We start from the raw sequence: 13261 nt of genomic DNA on the forward strand, positions 1-13261 counted from the left end.
AATAAAGATAAATTATATTATAAATTATTTATAATACGTTAATTATATGTACGATGTATATAATATTAAGATGCTTAAATTAATATACGTAGCTTGACGAAAATTCAGTTTTTCTCTATATAAAAAGTCTTTTATCTAGGTCAAATATATATGCGTAAAAAAACAATAAATAAAAATAATTTTCCTTGGTCTGGGGATAGTTTATAATTCAATTGGCAGTTAACATATCAAAAGTAATAAAAATTGATTGTGAATGACATTTGCATAATAAAATATTTAAATAAAGACACGTTATATATAAATCGAGAATATATCTCTGAATACATTGTATAGAGAGAGAGAAAAATATGTAATAATTTTTGAATTATTAAATAATATTGTAATTTTATACGCGTCAACTTTTTTGATAATATCTTAACTCTTTTACGTTTCGGGGATAAATATAGGTATCTTTTTGTTCGCGGCTCGGTAAAATAAATGTTGCGCCTTGCGAGAGACGAGTAAGCGGAACGAAATCTCACCTTTTGCGAGAGGCCACTTTGTACAACACAATGCGGTTGAAAAATGCCACCACAGCCACAACGGTAAGAATCCTGAAACGGCCCTGAACTCGATACACGGCGCTGAACGAACGATTTCGTTGTCATTATAAAGCCATTATCGTCGCCGTTGTTGCGTTAAAGCGTTGCGCAAATAGCGCGCGGCGATAAATTAATGTCATCAGGGACGTAGGAATTTTCGAGCTTTCCTCGCGTCGCGCATTTTGCAAAAAACCTGTTGCGCGCATGCTACCCTGTTACACGTGTAACAATGTACCAACAATTGTAACTCCCTCCCGCAAGGATAGTCCACCCCTCGCGTGTACGTGCGAGGTTGAAAACTGCGTTAAACAATTGCACGAGTGCGATGTAACTTGAATGCAAAAAGAATAAGAAAGAAATTTCTTGCTGAAATTTTAGGAAAATTTTTGCAATCGTTATAAATATTATATTGTATAATTAACTTTGCCAGGAGAATAAATGACACAAAGTGTATAATGTATGATGTAAAAAAATTTGCAACATACACATGAAAAGGATTTGATACGGATATAATCTTGCGATATATATCGGAGTCCTTATAATCCCTCGGATAACACTTTGTCGGATGGGAATTAGAATTAAATCGCAATAACATTGCAAAATTGAATCACTGTTCATTTTGCACATACGTATCAATACGGCAAAGTATGTCGACTGACAGACTTGAGCAATATCAGTTGATTTAGATTTTGCGAAATGTACATGACATTTGTCGCAACTGATAGCCGTTACAATAAACAAACAAGTTAAAAGTGAGTAAGAGCAGAGAATTTGTTAAAAATAAATAATAAATTAATAAAAATTAAAACTTTTATAAATGTAATATAATAAAATATTATAAAACAATAAATTGAGAGAATAAAGGATACAGTAAAAAGAACAAGTTCTAAGAAGATTAATATAAAGCGATATGACACAAATGAAAATTATAAAGGATAAATAATAAAGTTTTAATAAACTGTAGCACGGCTATCAGGAGCATTATCTGTACCGTTCTTTAACTGCGTGCTTCCCTGATGATTTCTCTTCAGGGCTGATACCTACGCACGCCCACGCATCTCGAAACGAGGATACGCTAGACAGGTAATTCCTCGCGGCTCCCTCGCTTGCTTTTCCACCCTCTTGCAACAACAAATCGCGCGTACGTCGCGTGCACAAAGAGTCCTCGCCTACGCTCGCTGCACTCGGTTATACTTTATTTATGAGAGCAAGGCGCTCGCATGCTCATTTTTCCTAACTCAACAAACGAGAGGCACAGTCCTCGTGGAAAACAGAATTCCGATCGCAATTCGCACGACAGTCTGCCCGAGAGAGATTTATTAAGGAAACAATTTGAATTTTCAAAAATAAGTTAGAATTTCGTGTAATTATAAAATTTATTTCTGCTCATAAAAAATAAAAAATGGAAAGATATGCTGCTGCATCTTAAAATACTCGGAGAGGTTTTTCCTTGATATATCGCCTAGATATTCACATCGTGCAGGAGTACTGATCTACGAGGCAAAAGAGAATTGGAGCGATCGAACGATCGGTATTATATCGGCATATATCGCTCGAGGAGCCTCACACTATACTGAAACGAGATTGAGAATCGTGACTGGTTAATATGAGTTATCACGATGCTTGGAAATTTTCGACGAGCTTTGTATCCGGTTTATGATATATTTATAGAATATTGATGGCAATGAAATTTTTCCAAGAGATCGCTTAGAAAAATTCACAATAATTGCTATGTATCTCAAAATCATAAACACATTGTATATATATCTAAAGTTAATCTTTTTATGTTTTACAAGATGGATTAAAATTTTCACAAATATTATTTCTCCTTATTACATTAAATGCAAATTACGACGGCTTTAAGATGTATACTGAGTAATAACGAATGGATCTATTGGGAGTCCGGTCGCGAGTGTCCGATTGAAGATAGTGTATTTCCGCGGAGGACTTTAATTTGCTGCTTCGCGTTCGAAGGAATATATCCAGGAATTACGCGGGCAGAGCATTGTGAGCGAGATAAGTTATTCTCGCGCTTGATACGGAGCGGCAAGGTCCTGATTTATCGGGATTTCTCTTCTCCTTCTGGGAAGAGATGGGAGCATGTAGTCCGGGAACTCGTGACTCGTTAATCGGTACCATCGGCTATTTTATCCGGTTATTAACCGGCCGTGAAATGAACGCGGGAATACTATAAATACTTCGGGGATTATCCACGGAAGAAGTTGTACCGTGGAGCCGGGAATGAAGATTAAAGTCGCGCTCCCAATCTCAAGATAAGATAGGATTTTGCAATTTAGTTGCTGTTTTATCATCTCGATAGGTGTTGCAAATTTTTCCAAGAAAAAGAGAGAGATGGACGATTACTTTGATACGAGAATATTCGTTCGCGATACAAATAACGGGTGAGATAATAAAGTAGCGCAAAGCTCTGTAATGTATTCCGCGAGCTACAAAAGAAATGGTAAATTAGCGAAGAAATTATATGTCGACCAACACGCGATAGAACTCGTTTCCTCACTTGAGTCACATGAGCCACGGAAGTGAAAGATGACGCGCGTTTGCGTACCGTTTACGCGACAGTTACAATATCTCGTCGTCGATTTGCATAACACGTCCTCATTACCGAAAAACCCTGGTGCTATGTAAAAGAAAGACGCGTTAATGCTCTAACATATCGTGGGATACATATCGTGGGATTTTTCAAAAATGCGGAGAACGTGACGGAAACACGACGTTGCGTCGAGGCATCATTGTCCTTATCCTCGACGAAGCGGTCCCTCCGCGAGCTTAAGGGCTCCCATTATGAGAAGCTACGTGAAAGGGTACAAACAGGCGGCCTGTCGCTTGTCAGAATATGTCTAGCGTTAGCGAAAAAGAAGAAGAAGAAGACAAGGTCGTTATTCTTCGAGAAAAGTATGCGCGATAAATGAAGGGTTCAAGGCACGAGTGAGGGGCAAGTCCATCATTTATAAGCTTCGCTTTGTATACAAAGTCTTATTCAAGTTAAACCCTTTTAAGTCCGACTTGTTTCGTTTGCACTCGGAACTCTTTAAATAGAGTTTAGCTTTTGTCAAACATACCACCTTTTTTCTTGGAAGCTTCTCGTATAATTTTATCTTGTGGTGTTGTACAAATTTATACGTGTATTTAAAAGAGAGAGTCTTCTTTAGGTATTCGCATATAACTTGGGATATTATTATTTTTCCCTTAGTTCATCCATTCTATTCATTTTCACGGTACGTCTCCCACGAAAATGAAACGCTCGCTCGTTCAGCCGCTCGCACGCGCGAGTATTTCTTTAATAAGGTCGATTAAACGAATGCGCCTTTCAGCGATCGCGCCAATTAAGCTTTGAGCCGCTTTTAATTGTTTTTAACGAGGCTAAACGCGTACAGGCCTCTGCTCCACGTCACGTCGCATAACAATGACTAACGGGTCGCCGCGAGCGTGTCTCTATTCCATTTCCTATCGGATGACACAAGTCGATGAAACAATAATCGATCCACGTTCATTCATACGTACATATCTAAATCAAAGTGTAATACACTCGAGAATAAAGAATCGAGAGTTTGAAACGTAAACATTTAAAATTATTAAAAAATATAGTAAAATTTTTACTTTAAATTACGCTTATAATCTTTCCTTCTCTTTCGATAATTTCAGGGGAATGCAGTTTTCTCTCTGCAAATATATGTGGGCGCTCTCCTATTTTCTTGAATAAATATTGCGTTACACTGAAATGCGTTCCCATTAGTCCCTCGATAACCCTTGTAAATGGACACTCATGGTGTATCTGAACGAGCAAATCGACCGGATGAGAATTGCAATGATCACGGTAGTTTCGAGTCATCGAATCGCACCTATATATATACATATATGCTATACGCGGGCCATAAACGGAATTGCGTAACGAATCGCGTAATTACGGCACGAATGAATATCGGGGAATAAATTAGAAATGTGCGCGACAAAGGAGAAAGAGAGAGATGCGATCGACTTAACGCGGCTTCATTAGTTACGCGACAGCAATTACGTGCTCGTTATATCGCGAACGCGGTTATCGACCCGTAATAGTTATTCCGTGGGTTTTAAATGCCGCACGACCTTATTTAACATCGCTTTTATGTCTATCGGCGCCTCTTAATCCGCCAGCTATTTTTAATTAAATGTTAAAGTCGCCCTTAGCACACAGGTGGAAGAGGCACGTCTTGGAACGCGAGCGTTGTTGTAGAGAGAGAGAAAATATATGTAATATATTCATGGCGAGAAAGAAAAAAGAACAACCAATTAACGCTAAACTATTGCTAATTATTTCGTAAGGTTACTCTCGCTCTTGCAATAAGAGTGCGATTTATGATCCCGTTTCTGACGCCAGTGGAATTAATCGCGAGCGAAATTAACGCTAAATGCAAAGCGCGATTATTCAAGGTTACAGATACTTCTTATTGAAACAAGATCGAAACATCCGGACAACTTCGGATATTCAGACGATCGGAATTAATCGTCGAGCATTATTCATTAATCATTGGCTATTAGTATTCATTCGATACGATTTTATCGGCCGTCGAAAAAGCGACGAGTTAAATTAAAGAGCTCTCGGAAGCGTCTCGAGCATGTCTCGACTACCTGTCGTCGACCGGTTCCGATCGCGATTGACTCCTTGAACTTCGAGATTAGTCATGCTTCTGCCAGGGTATCAAGAAAAAAGAAGAACTTGCTTTTCTCACGAGAAAAAGTGACATTTTCTCGATATTAAGAATTTTTCTCGAGAAAAAATTAAAATGTCGTATTTCAAAAATTGGATAAATATCGTTGAATAATTTTTTTTCACTCCATATTGGGTACATTAAAAAAAAAGATATATAAATAATTAATTCCCAAGAAAAATAAAATATGTGTGTGTGATAGATGAATAAAAATTATTATGAATATTACATTTCTTGCAATTTTTTAATTGATTGGAGTATTTCTTTTATCCTAATTATATTACATCTTTGATTATAATAATTTATATATATATATATTTTTTTTTATTTATTAAGTTTATTATATATTACGAGAAATTCGGAATCGCGGTGAACAGAAACTCGACATTCGTATCTGAATCGCTCCTTTTTGTGTCAAGTCTGTCAACCGGTTTCAAGACAGTCCACCTACTTTGCCAATATATTATACATATAATCGCGGCGTACATACATATATACATATATTCTCTCAATAATTTTGCTAATTTTGTTTGAAATATACGAATCTTTTGTAATTTTCAAACCGAGTCAAAGGCATGCGCCTGCGAAAAGAGCTGAAAATTGACTGAAGGTCGACTCACCTTCAGATTGACATGTGGTCCGTCATGTGAATGTCGCCGATAGAAACCCGTCACGCTCGAAAGGATCGTAGACACAATCATGCGATCACGCGATTATGTACGATCAAATATACCGATATCGATTACATATTTAACACGAAATGCCAGATCGCGACAGCTTGGAATGTTTACTTTGAATCGTTCAAAGTTGACGAGTTTTCCCACGTTACGATCTTGAAAAGATTAATCTCTGAAATCACTTCTGCTCGACAGAGACAATTCGCGATTTGTATAATGATCCACACGAGATACACCTAACGGAGAGTAGAACCACACTGAACTGATAGTTGTCGCGAGTATATCCCTTCTCCGGCCTTTGCCCCCCTTCTCTCTTTCTCATGTCCTTTCTCTTCCTCTCTATCGAGCAACCCTATTTGACCTTTTCTTATCCCCTCTTCTGATGGACTTGCTTTGACAGCTCGGTAATCTAATCCAATATTTTTTTTTCAGCCTCTTTGAGCGATCTCTGACTAGTGAAAAAAAGTATGGCGTATATACTCTTGGTAATAATAAAATGGATAATGTAATAAAGAAATAGGAAGAAAAAGAAGAAGGAATATATAGGATGTGCATACTGCATACATTGTATTTATATTTCAACTCTATTTTATACCAGCATCCTTTGAAATGCCTTCTATTTACGGGTTCTTTAAATAATTTAGAATCGATATTATTTTATCAAGATCAGTTAAAAAACAACAATATTTATACTCATGAATTCTTAACATTTAAAATAATCTTGATAACATATCTATGGAAAAAAATGTCACCAAAATATAGTTGACTTGAAATTGATTAAAATTATGTTATTATTTTCTTTGCATCTTTCAATATTTTTTTATTTTATCTTAGATATGCACAAATTCTTCAATTTTAATATATATTTTTTTTTATTTATTAAGTTTATTATATATTACGAGAAATTCGGAATCGCGGTGAACAGAAACTCGACATTCGTATCTGAATCGCTCCTTTTTGTGTCAAGTCTGTCAACCGGTTTCAAGACAGTCCACCTACTTTGCCAATATATTATACATATAATCGCGGCGTACATACATATATACATATATTCTCTCAATAATTTTGCTAATTTTGTTTGAAATATACGAATCTTTTGTAATTTTCAAACCGAGTCAAAGGCATGCGCCTGCGAAAAGAGCTGAAAATTGACTGAAGGTCGACTCACCTTCAGATTGACATGTGGTCCGTCATGTGAATGTCGCCGATAGAAACCCGTCACGCTCGAAAGGATCGTAGACACAATCATGCGATCACGCGATTATGTACGATCAAATATACCGATATCGATTACATATTTAACACGAAATGCCAGATCGCGACAGCTTGGAATGTTTACTTTGAATCGTTCAAAGTTGACGAGTTTTCCCACGTTATGATCTTGAAAAGATTAATCTCTGAAATCACTTCTGCTCGACAGAGACAATTCGCGATTTGTATAATGATCCACACGAGATACACCTAACGGAGAGTAGAACCACACTGAACTGATAGTTGTCGCGAGTATATCCCTTCTCCGGCCTTTGCCCCCCTTCTCTCTTTCTCATGTCCTTTCTCTTCCTCTCTATCGAGCAACCCTATTTGACCTTTTCTTATCCCCTCTTCTGATGGACTTGCTTTGACAGCTCGGTAATCTAATCCAATATTTTTTTTTCAGCCTCTTTGAGCGATCTCTGACTAGTGAAAAAAAGTATGGCGTATATACTCTTGGTAATAATAAAATGGATAATGTAATAAAGAAATAGGAAGAAAAAGAAGAAGGAATATATAGGATGTGCATACTGCATACATTGTATTTATATTTCAACTCTATTTTATACCAGCATCCTTTGAAATGCCTTCTATTTACGGGTTCTTTAAATAATTTAGAATCGATATTATTTTATCAAGATCAGTTAAAAAACAACAATATTTATACTCATGAATTCTTAACATTTAAAATAATCTTGATAACATATCTATGGAAAAAAATGTCACCAAAATATAGTTGACTTGAAATTGATTAAAATTATGTTATTATTTTCTTTGCATCTTTCAATATTTTTTTATTTTATCTTAGATATGCACAAATTCTTCAATTTTAAAAAAGCTCAGAAATTGAAGCCTGTAACATCACTCGTTCGGGAGGCGCGAACTATTTTCCCGTCTGTAATCTCTTGTTGCTTTAACAACGTCGTGTTCGCCGATTCCACTAGCGCGGATTTATGGATTATACGGTGCTTCTTCCCAGCACCATAAAGTCTGCCAGAGGAGATTTGCAGACGCGCGCGTGAGTCACGATACGAGAAGGAAGCAAGCGAGAGGAACCGCTCGCGTCCTGTATGGCGTAAACATTGATATCGTTCATTCCTTATGACGTGTCGAGCCGAGGAGTGCAAGGGCCTTTAGATACCGTTAACCGCATCCAACCATAATTCCTCTAATATCTGGTCCTTAATCATCATTGTTCCTAGAAAATCGTTTTATTTTTCGATTCGAGGATTCTTCAAGATTCTGACAGTACCTAAGAAGATTACCTAACAAGTTTCATGATTATTGCATCATGTTCGCGGAATCTTTTTGCCATTTTTCAACGGATGCGTTTCATTTTGCGTTTCAACAGATACGTCGGGAAGCATCTTTAATAGGCGGAGAGGCGGATTCCTTGCGGAATGCGGTCACGTTGGGAGCCGAATGTTGTGAGAAAGTCGCCAGAAAGGCTTCTACCTCGAAAACAGATTAATTTCCGCGGAGTTGAAAAATTCATCTTTTTATTTTGAGATTTTGTTATCAAGATTATAACCTTGATATTAAAAATCCACAAATAAAAATCTCAAAATTTAATTTCGACTAAAAAATGATTCAAATTTTGAATTTATAAATTATACGAATAGTCGATGTCGCATATAATTTATGCACGCGTCTCCTATTCTCGAACAACGACGTCTGTCCACAGCGTTGCATTCGCATCTTTCGACTCTTTTGTTTGTCTCACGAACATGCATCCGATGCATCCGCGTGATCGGCGTGACTCGCATTGCATTCATGGTATTTTATTGTTTGCAATCGGCTCGAATCTATACTCGAGACATTAATATTCAAGAAACGAAATTAAAGTGACGAAATTAGAAGAGTTGCTGTTTTTTTTCTTTTTTTATGATATACACAGTACATGGGACGCATGCGATGATTCATCCTGCGTGTCTCACGCACGTGTCACGCACCATGCTGCGTCACATGGAAATGTCCAGATTTTGCTCGAAACTTTCAGCAATTTCCTTGTTAATTTTTTCATATATCGCAAACATTATATTTTTATTAAAAAATTACTATTAAAAAAAAATAGATAAAAAATCCAGTTCTTATAAAAATCTATCGCAAACAATGGTTAAATACAAGTTTTAATCGAGTTTAATTATATGACAAAACAATGAATTATTTTGGAATTTTCTTTGCTAAAAAATATGACAATGTTAAACTAAAAGCATGCAAAAAATAGCGGTAATAGTGGGCGCCAGTTTAATGCCTTTCTTCTTATTCGAAGGGCACGTGCCCGGAAAAGCAAGTCGTTTTATCTATAAAATCTTGGAGAAAATGATTGATATTCAAGGAAACGCATGTCGACAAACATTCTGCGCGCATTGTGTTATGGTAGCGTTATGGCCATTTCCGTTTATAATTTCCGTTTCGCATCTTTCTGTCGATAATAAATAAACGGTTTAAATATAAATTAATCTAATTTATATATAATTAAAAAATCTATATATATAATTTATTCCCAAAATTTTATTTTTTAATTCTCTGAGAATACCGAACGCGCATATTTAAATCTATACTTGAAATATAACAAGGCAATTGAGAAAGCAAAGAAGGGAGGGAGAAACTCCCGAGTTTAAAAATTAATTCAGCTGCGATTGCGATATTTATATATTTGCCCGCGATAAGTTTTAATAGAAAGAGTTCCTAACAGATAAATACATTAATTATCCGATTAATTGAAATGAACGATTATTTTTTACAGTCTTAATTAATACTATATCTATTCTATAAATAACACGCGTTTTCTTACAATACATGATAACTTTATAATACATGACATTTATTTTGTATATTTTAATTTGAAGGAGCGCACGTGAATTTCGGGTTAAAACTAAGTTTTCGATTGTTATTCTTATCATTCGTGTAGTGTTTTGTATCGCGTATATCTGTTGCTATACATTGTCGTCCACCCACACTAGGAGTTGACAACGAGTAACGCGTGATAACGCCACTTCCGGCTATGGGGACGCAAAATAAAATGCCAAGCACAAGAGAGAAAATTATTATTCCTTCGTCGCGTACAACACATATATGACTGCATTTCGTTCACCTGGTACATACACCTGGTCGGGTCGTAACCCTCACGAAAGAATGATTAAATGCGATTAAAGCTTAATGACTCAGCATCGAGAACATATTAAATTTCGCGATATTTTCTATGCAAACATAACATTATTCAAATCATAATATTGTACAATTAACAGCAATGTTATGTGATTCTTTTATTATGTAAGCAATTTTGCATTATGTAAGTGTGATGTTAAATTCAAAATGAGATATAAAACTGGAATTGGATAATACATATAGTTTTGTAAATTTTTCACTCTCTCGCCGCCTCGCTATCGAAATCTGGAGAATTTATAAGTGTGGCCAGGCGTTAAGTTTTACCACAAGTTTCACTTTTCCTTTTACGCGTTATTATTATCCTTTTTGCACGTAAGCGTTGTGGATGGAATTTCCACTTTTTCATAAATCACACATCGCACTTTTTTTCCTCCTACCTGTAATTTTTCCTGCTCTATCTCTTTCTTTCTCTCTCTCTCTCTCTTTTGTACTATTATTTTTTCATAATATAAATACACAATTTTCAAAAACTCGTTTGTATAGTGGAGTAATTAATTAATTAAGTTGTTGTGAGTAATTAACTAAGAAGAAATACTTAATTAATTATCTCAATATTGTTAGCAATACTATTGAGGAATATAATTGTATTCTGTGGATCAAATGTCATTAACTGTTTAAGCATAAGCATAAATAAGCCATTTACCTTGTCTTTGATCAGTTTTATGGGCTCGCAATCAGATTCGATATAAAAAATGGAATTCTTTTCTTGGTGGTACCACATAGTTCTCGTCTCTAAATAATTTATTAATGTGTTTCAATCCTGTAATTTGCGAATTTTTCGTTCAAAATAAAAAAAAACACTCGTATCACTTTACACTTCACAAATATTCATTTTAAAATTATTCCGCATCGCTAATTTCTTTCTACAGTCTCTCGATAGTTAAATCGTTTTATCTTAACGTTGCAAATCAGTCTTCCACTTCTGTGATTTATGATTATCTAAGAATGAATTACACTTGTGTATTTCAACTGCGTCTTTATCTAATCACAGATGAATTTTTTGACGTGTTTTTTTTACGTCTCAATATCAATATTTTAATTATATAAATAGCGAATGCTAAATAATTCAAGATTCTTTAATTACGAAAGAGGCACTTTTTGGAAACTTAACGTGCTACCGTCACGGTGGTCTCGTGAAAACTGGAAAGCGAAATCATAACCGTGCACCTTCTGTTTGTCTACGTAACGCATGCTCTCCCTACTCTATCACAAATAATCTCTCTTCTTTCTGTCTCCCTTTCTCCTTGTCATCCCTACGCTTCTCTTGCTGGTCGATTATCTCTTTCAACCCGCATTAATTCTTTATTCATCGAAAGCCATTGCAAAAGTTGTAACGAGTGAAGTAACTTATTGTTAGAATAAAATATCTGAATTTCAATTGTTTGAAATTGACATGACAATATGTCAATAAAATTAATAAGCTAAAGCAAAAATATATTTAATTAAAAATAGAAAACACTAACTTTGTTTCAAAATTGACAAGTTTTTTTTTTGGAAAAGCTAATTTTACGAAATGACTGTTGGAACGGAATTATTAATTACAGCAGAACCTCATCTGATTCCAGGGTAAAAAATTAACCTTCACAAAACAATAATAATTTTCCTATCATTTATATTAGAAAGCAAATTTATAAAAATTAATTAACAAATAATTTAATAATTTATTGGATTAAAAAATTTAATATAATTGTGCCGAATAAATGTTATCCTGTTAATAAATAATTTTAAGAAAATCACTCGGATAATTTCTTTTTAGATATACTGGTTATTGTCCGCAATATCGATTTAAATACGGTGAAACATATGCAAAAGCTACACATAAACTGCTGCTCGATCCTGCGGTTAACCATGCGGATACGCTCATCCTGTCAAATCGTGTAACCGATAATTACGAGGTGAACGATTTATAATACTATGCGCTTGTGATAAGATATGTAATAAGATAAAATTGATTAACGAATTTTCGAACATTTTCTGAACAAGTAGAATATATATGTTAATTACTTATAACAAAAATATGTAGGCATGGAGACCGCCAAAAAGCGATATAAACGTAGTCAACGCTCGTTTCAAGAGGACCGATCCTGTATTCGTTCACCCTATGTTACCAGGATATGAGGGTGCTTATCGGTTTCTTGTAACGTTTATCAAAGCAAACAAATATGTGTATATAAAATTATCACAAGTCCACTATAAAATAAGTTTTTTTTTTTACACATTTAATTGCTATATCTTGTCTAGGTTTCATACCAGGCTTGAATGCTAGAATTGGACAAAGGTACATGGTGCTCGCGACCGAAGGGCTTGCCGATTTCGAACGGCAACAATTACGAGCTAAGGCGACCCTAAATCAGTTGAGAAAAATGATTACTGTACAAAGCGGACGGGCCGAACCGCGGAATTTGGAGGAACGTTCGGTGAGAGAGAAAAATTCCTGGAATCTATCATTATAAAAATCACTATTTTTAAATTAAAGATTTTTAGGGCACAGGATGTTATCATCAATGTTTAATAATTTCGTTTTTATTATAGTTGATTAAGAGCCAATTTAAATTACCCATGCTAGCCGTGCGACCTGAATGCATAGCAGCGAGTTCATCAGGAATGAAAAATACGGAACATTGAAAAAACATATACCTTCATTCTATATATAAAAAAAATACTAATTTAACAAACTATATTGCACAGTGTACTTTAAAATAATCTCAAAGATACTCTTTCTAAAAAACAATATTTATTATTTAATCAATCGCATAAATATTTTTTGGTCAATTATCTAACTGAAACATAAATTGTCGCGAAATGACATTACTTCCTTCCCTTTCAACAATTAAAACTTTAATTAAAATAATGTTAGACTCACTATGTATATATA

The 13261-nt window shown here is 35.1% G+C and overlaps 2 protein-coding genes across 5 annotated transcripts in view; one reads left to right on the forward strand and one right to left on the reverse strand.

The window, feature by feature from the left end:
- LOC115233555 overlaps positions 1 to 11431 on the reverse strand; it is a 33945-nt gene extending 22514 nt beyond the window's left edge. For 2 of the 4 annotated variants that reach the window (XM_029804047.1, XM_029804046.1), the window contains exon 1: positions 5908 to 6222. In XM_029804047.1, coding sequence (XP_029659907.1) covers positions 5908 to 5988 — 81 coding nt within the window. In that variant the 5' untranslated portion in view covers positions 5989 to 6222. Of the gene's footprint in view, positions 1 to 5907; positions 6223 to 7132; positions 7436 to 11029 lie in introns of those variants that run through there. The other 2 variants (XM_029804049.1, XM_029804048.1) reach the window with 2 other exon arrangements.
- Positions 11432 to 11899: 468 nt separating this feature from the next.
- LOC115233549 (UPF0605 protein GA14893-like) overlaps positions 11900 to 13261 on the forward strand; it is an 11588-nt gene continuing 10226 nt past the window's right edge. The window contains exons 1-5 of the mRNA XM_029804035.1: positions 11900 to 11952; positions 12143 to 12281; positions 12410 to 12506; positions 12628 to 12803; positions 12919 to 13009. Of these exons, the coding sequence (XP_029659895.1) occupies positions 11900 to 11952; positions 12143 to 12281; positions 12410 to 12506; positions 12628 to 12803; positions 12919 to 13009 (556 nt within the window). The remainder of the gene's footprint in view (positions 11953 to 12142; positions 12282 to 12409; positions 12507 to 12627; positions 12804 to 12918; positions 13010 to 13261) is intronic.

This window comes from Formica exsecta, unplaced genomic scaffold (assembly GCF_003651465.1).
Source record: "Formica exsecta isolate Colony F162 unplaced genomic scaffold, ASM365146v1 scaffold178, whole genome shotgun sequence".
Taxonomy (NCBI): Eukaryota; Metazoa; Arthropoda; class Insecta; order Hymenoptera; family Formicidae; genus Formica; species Formica exsecta.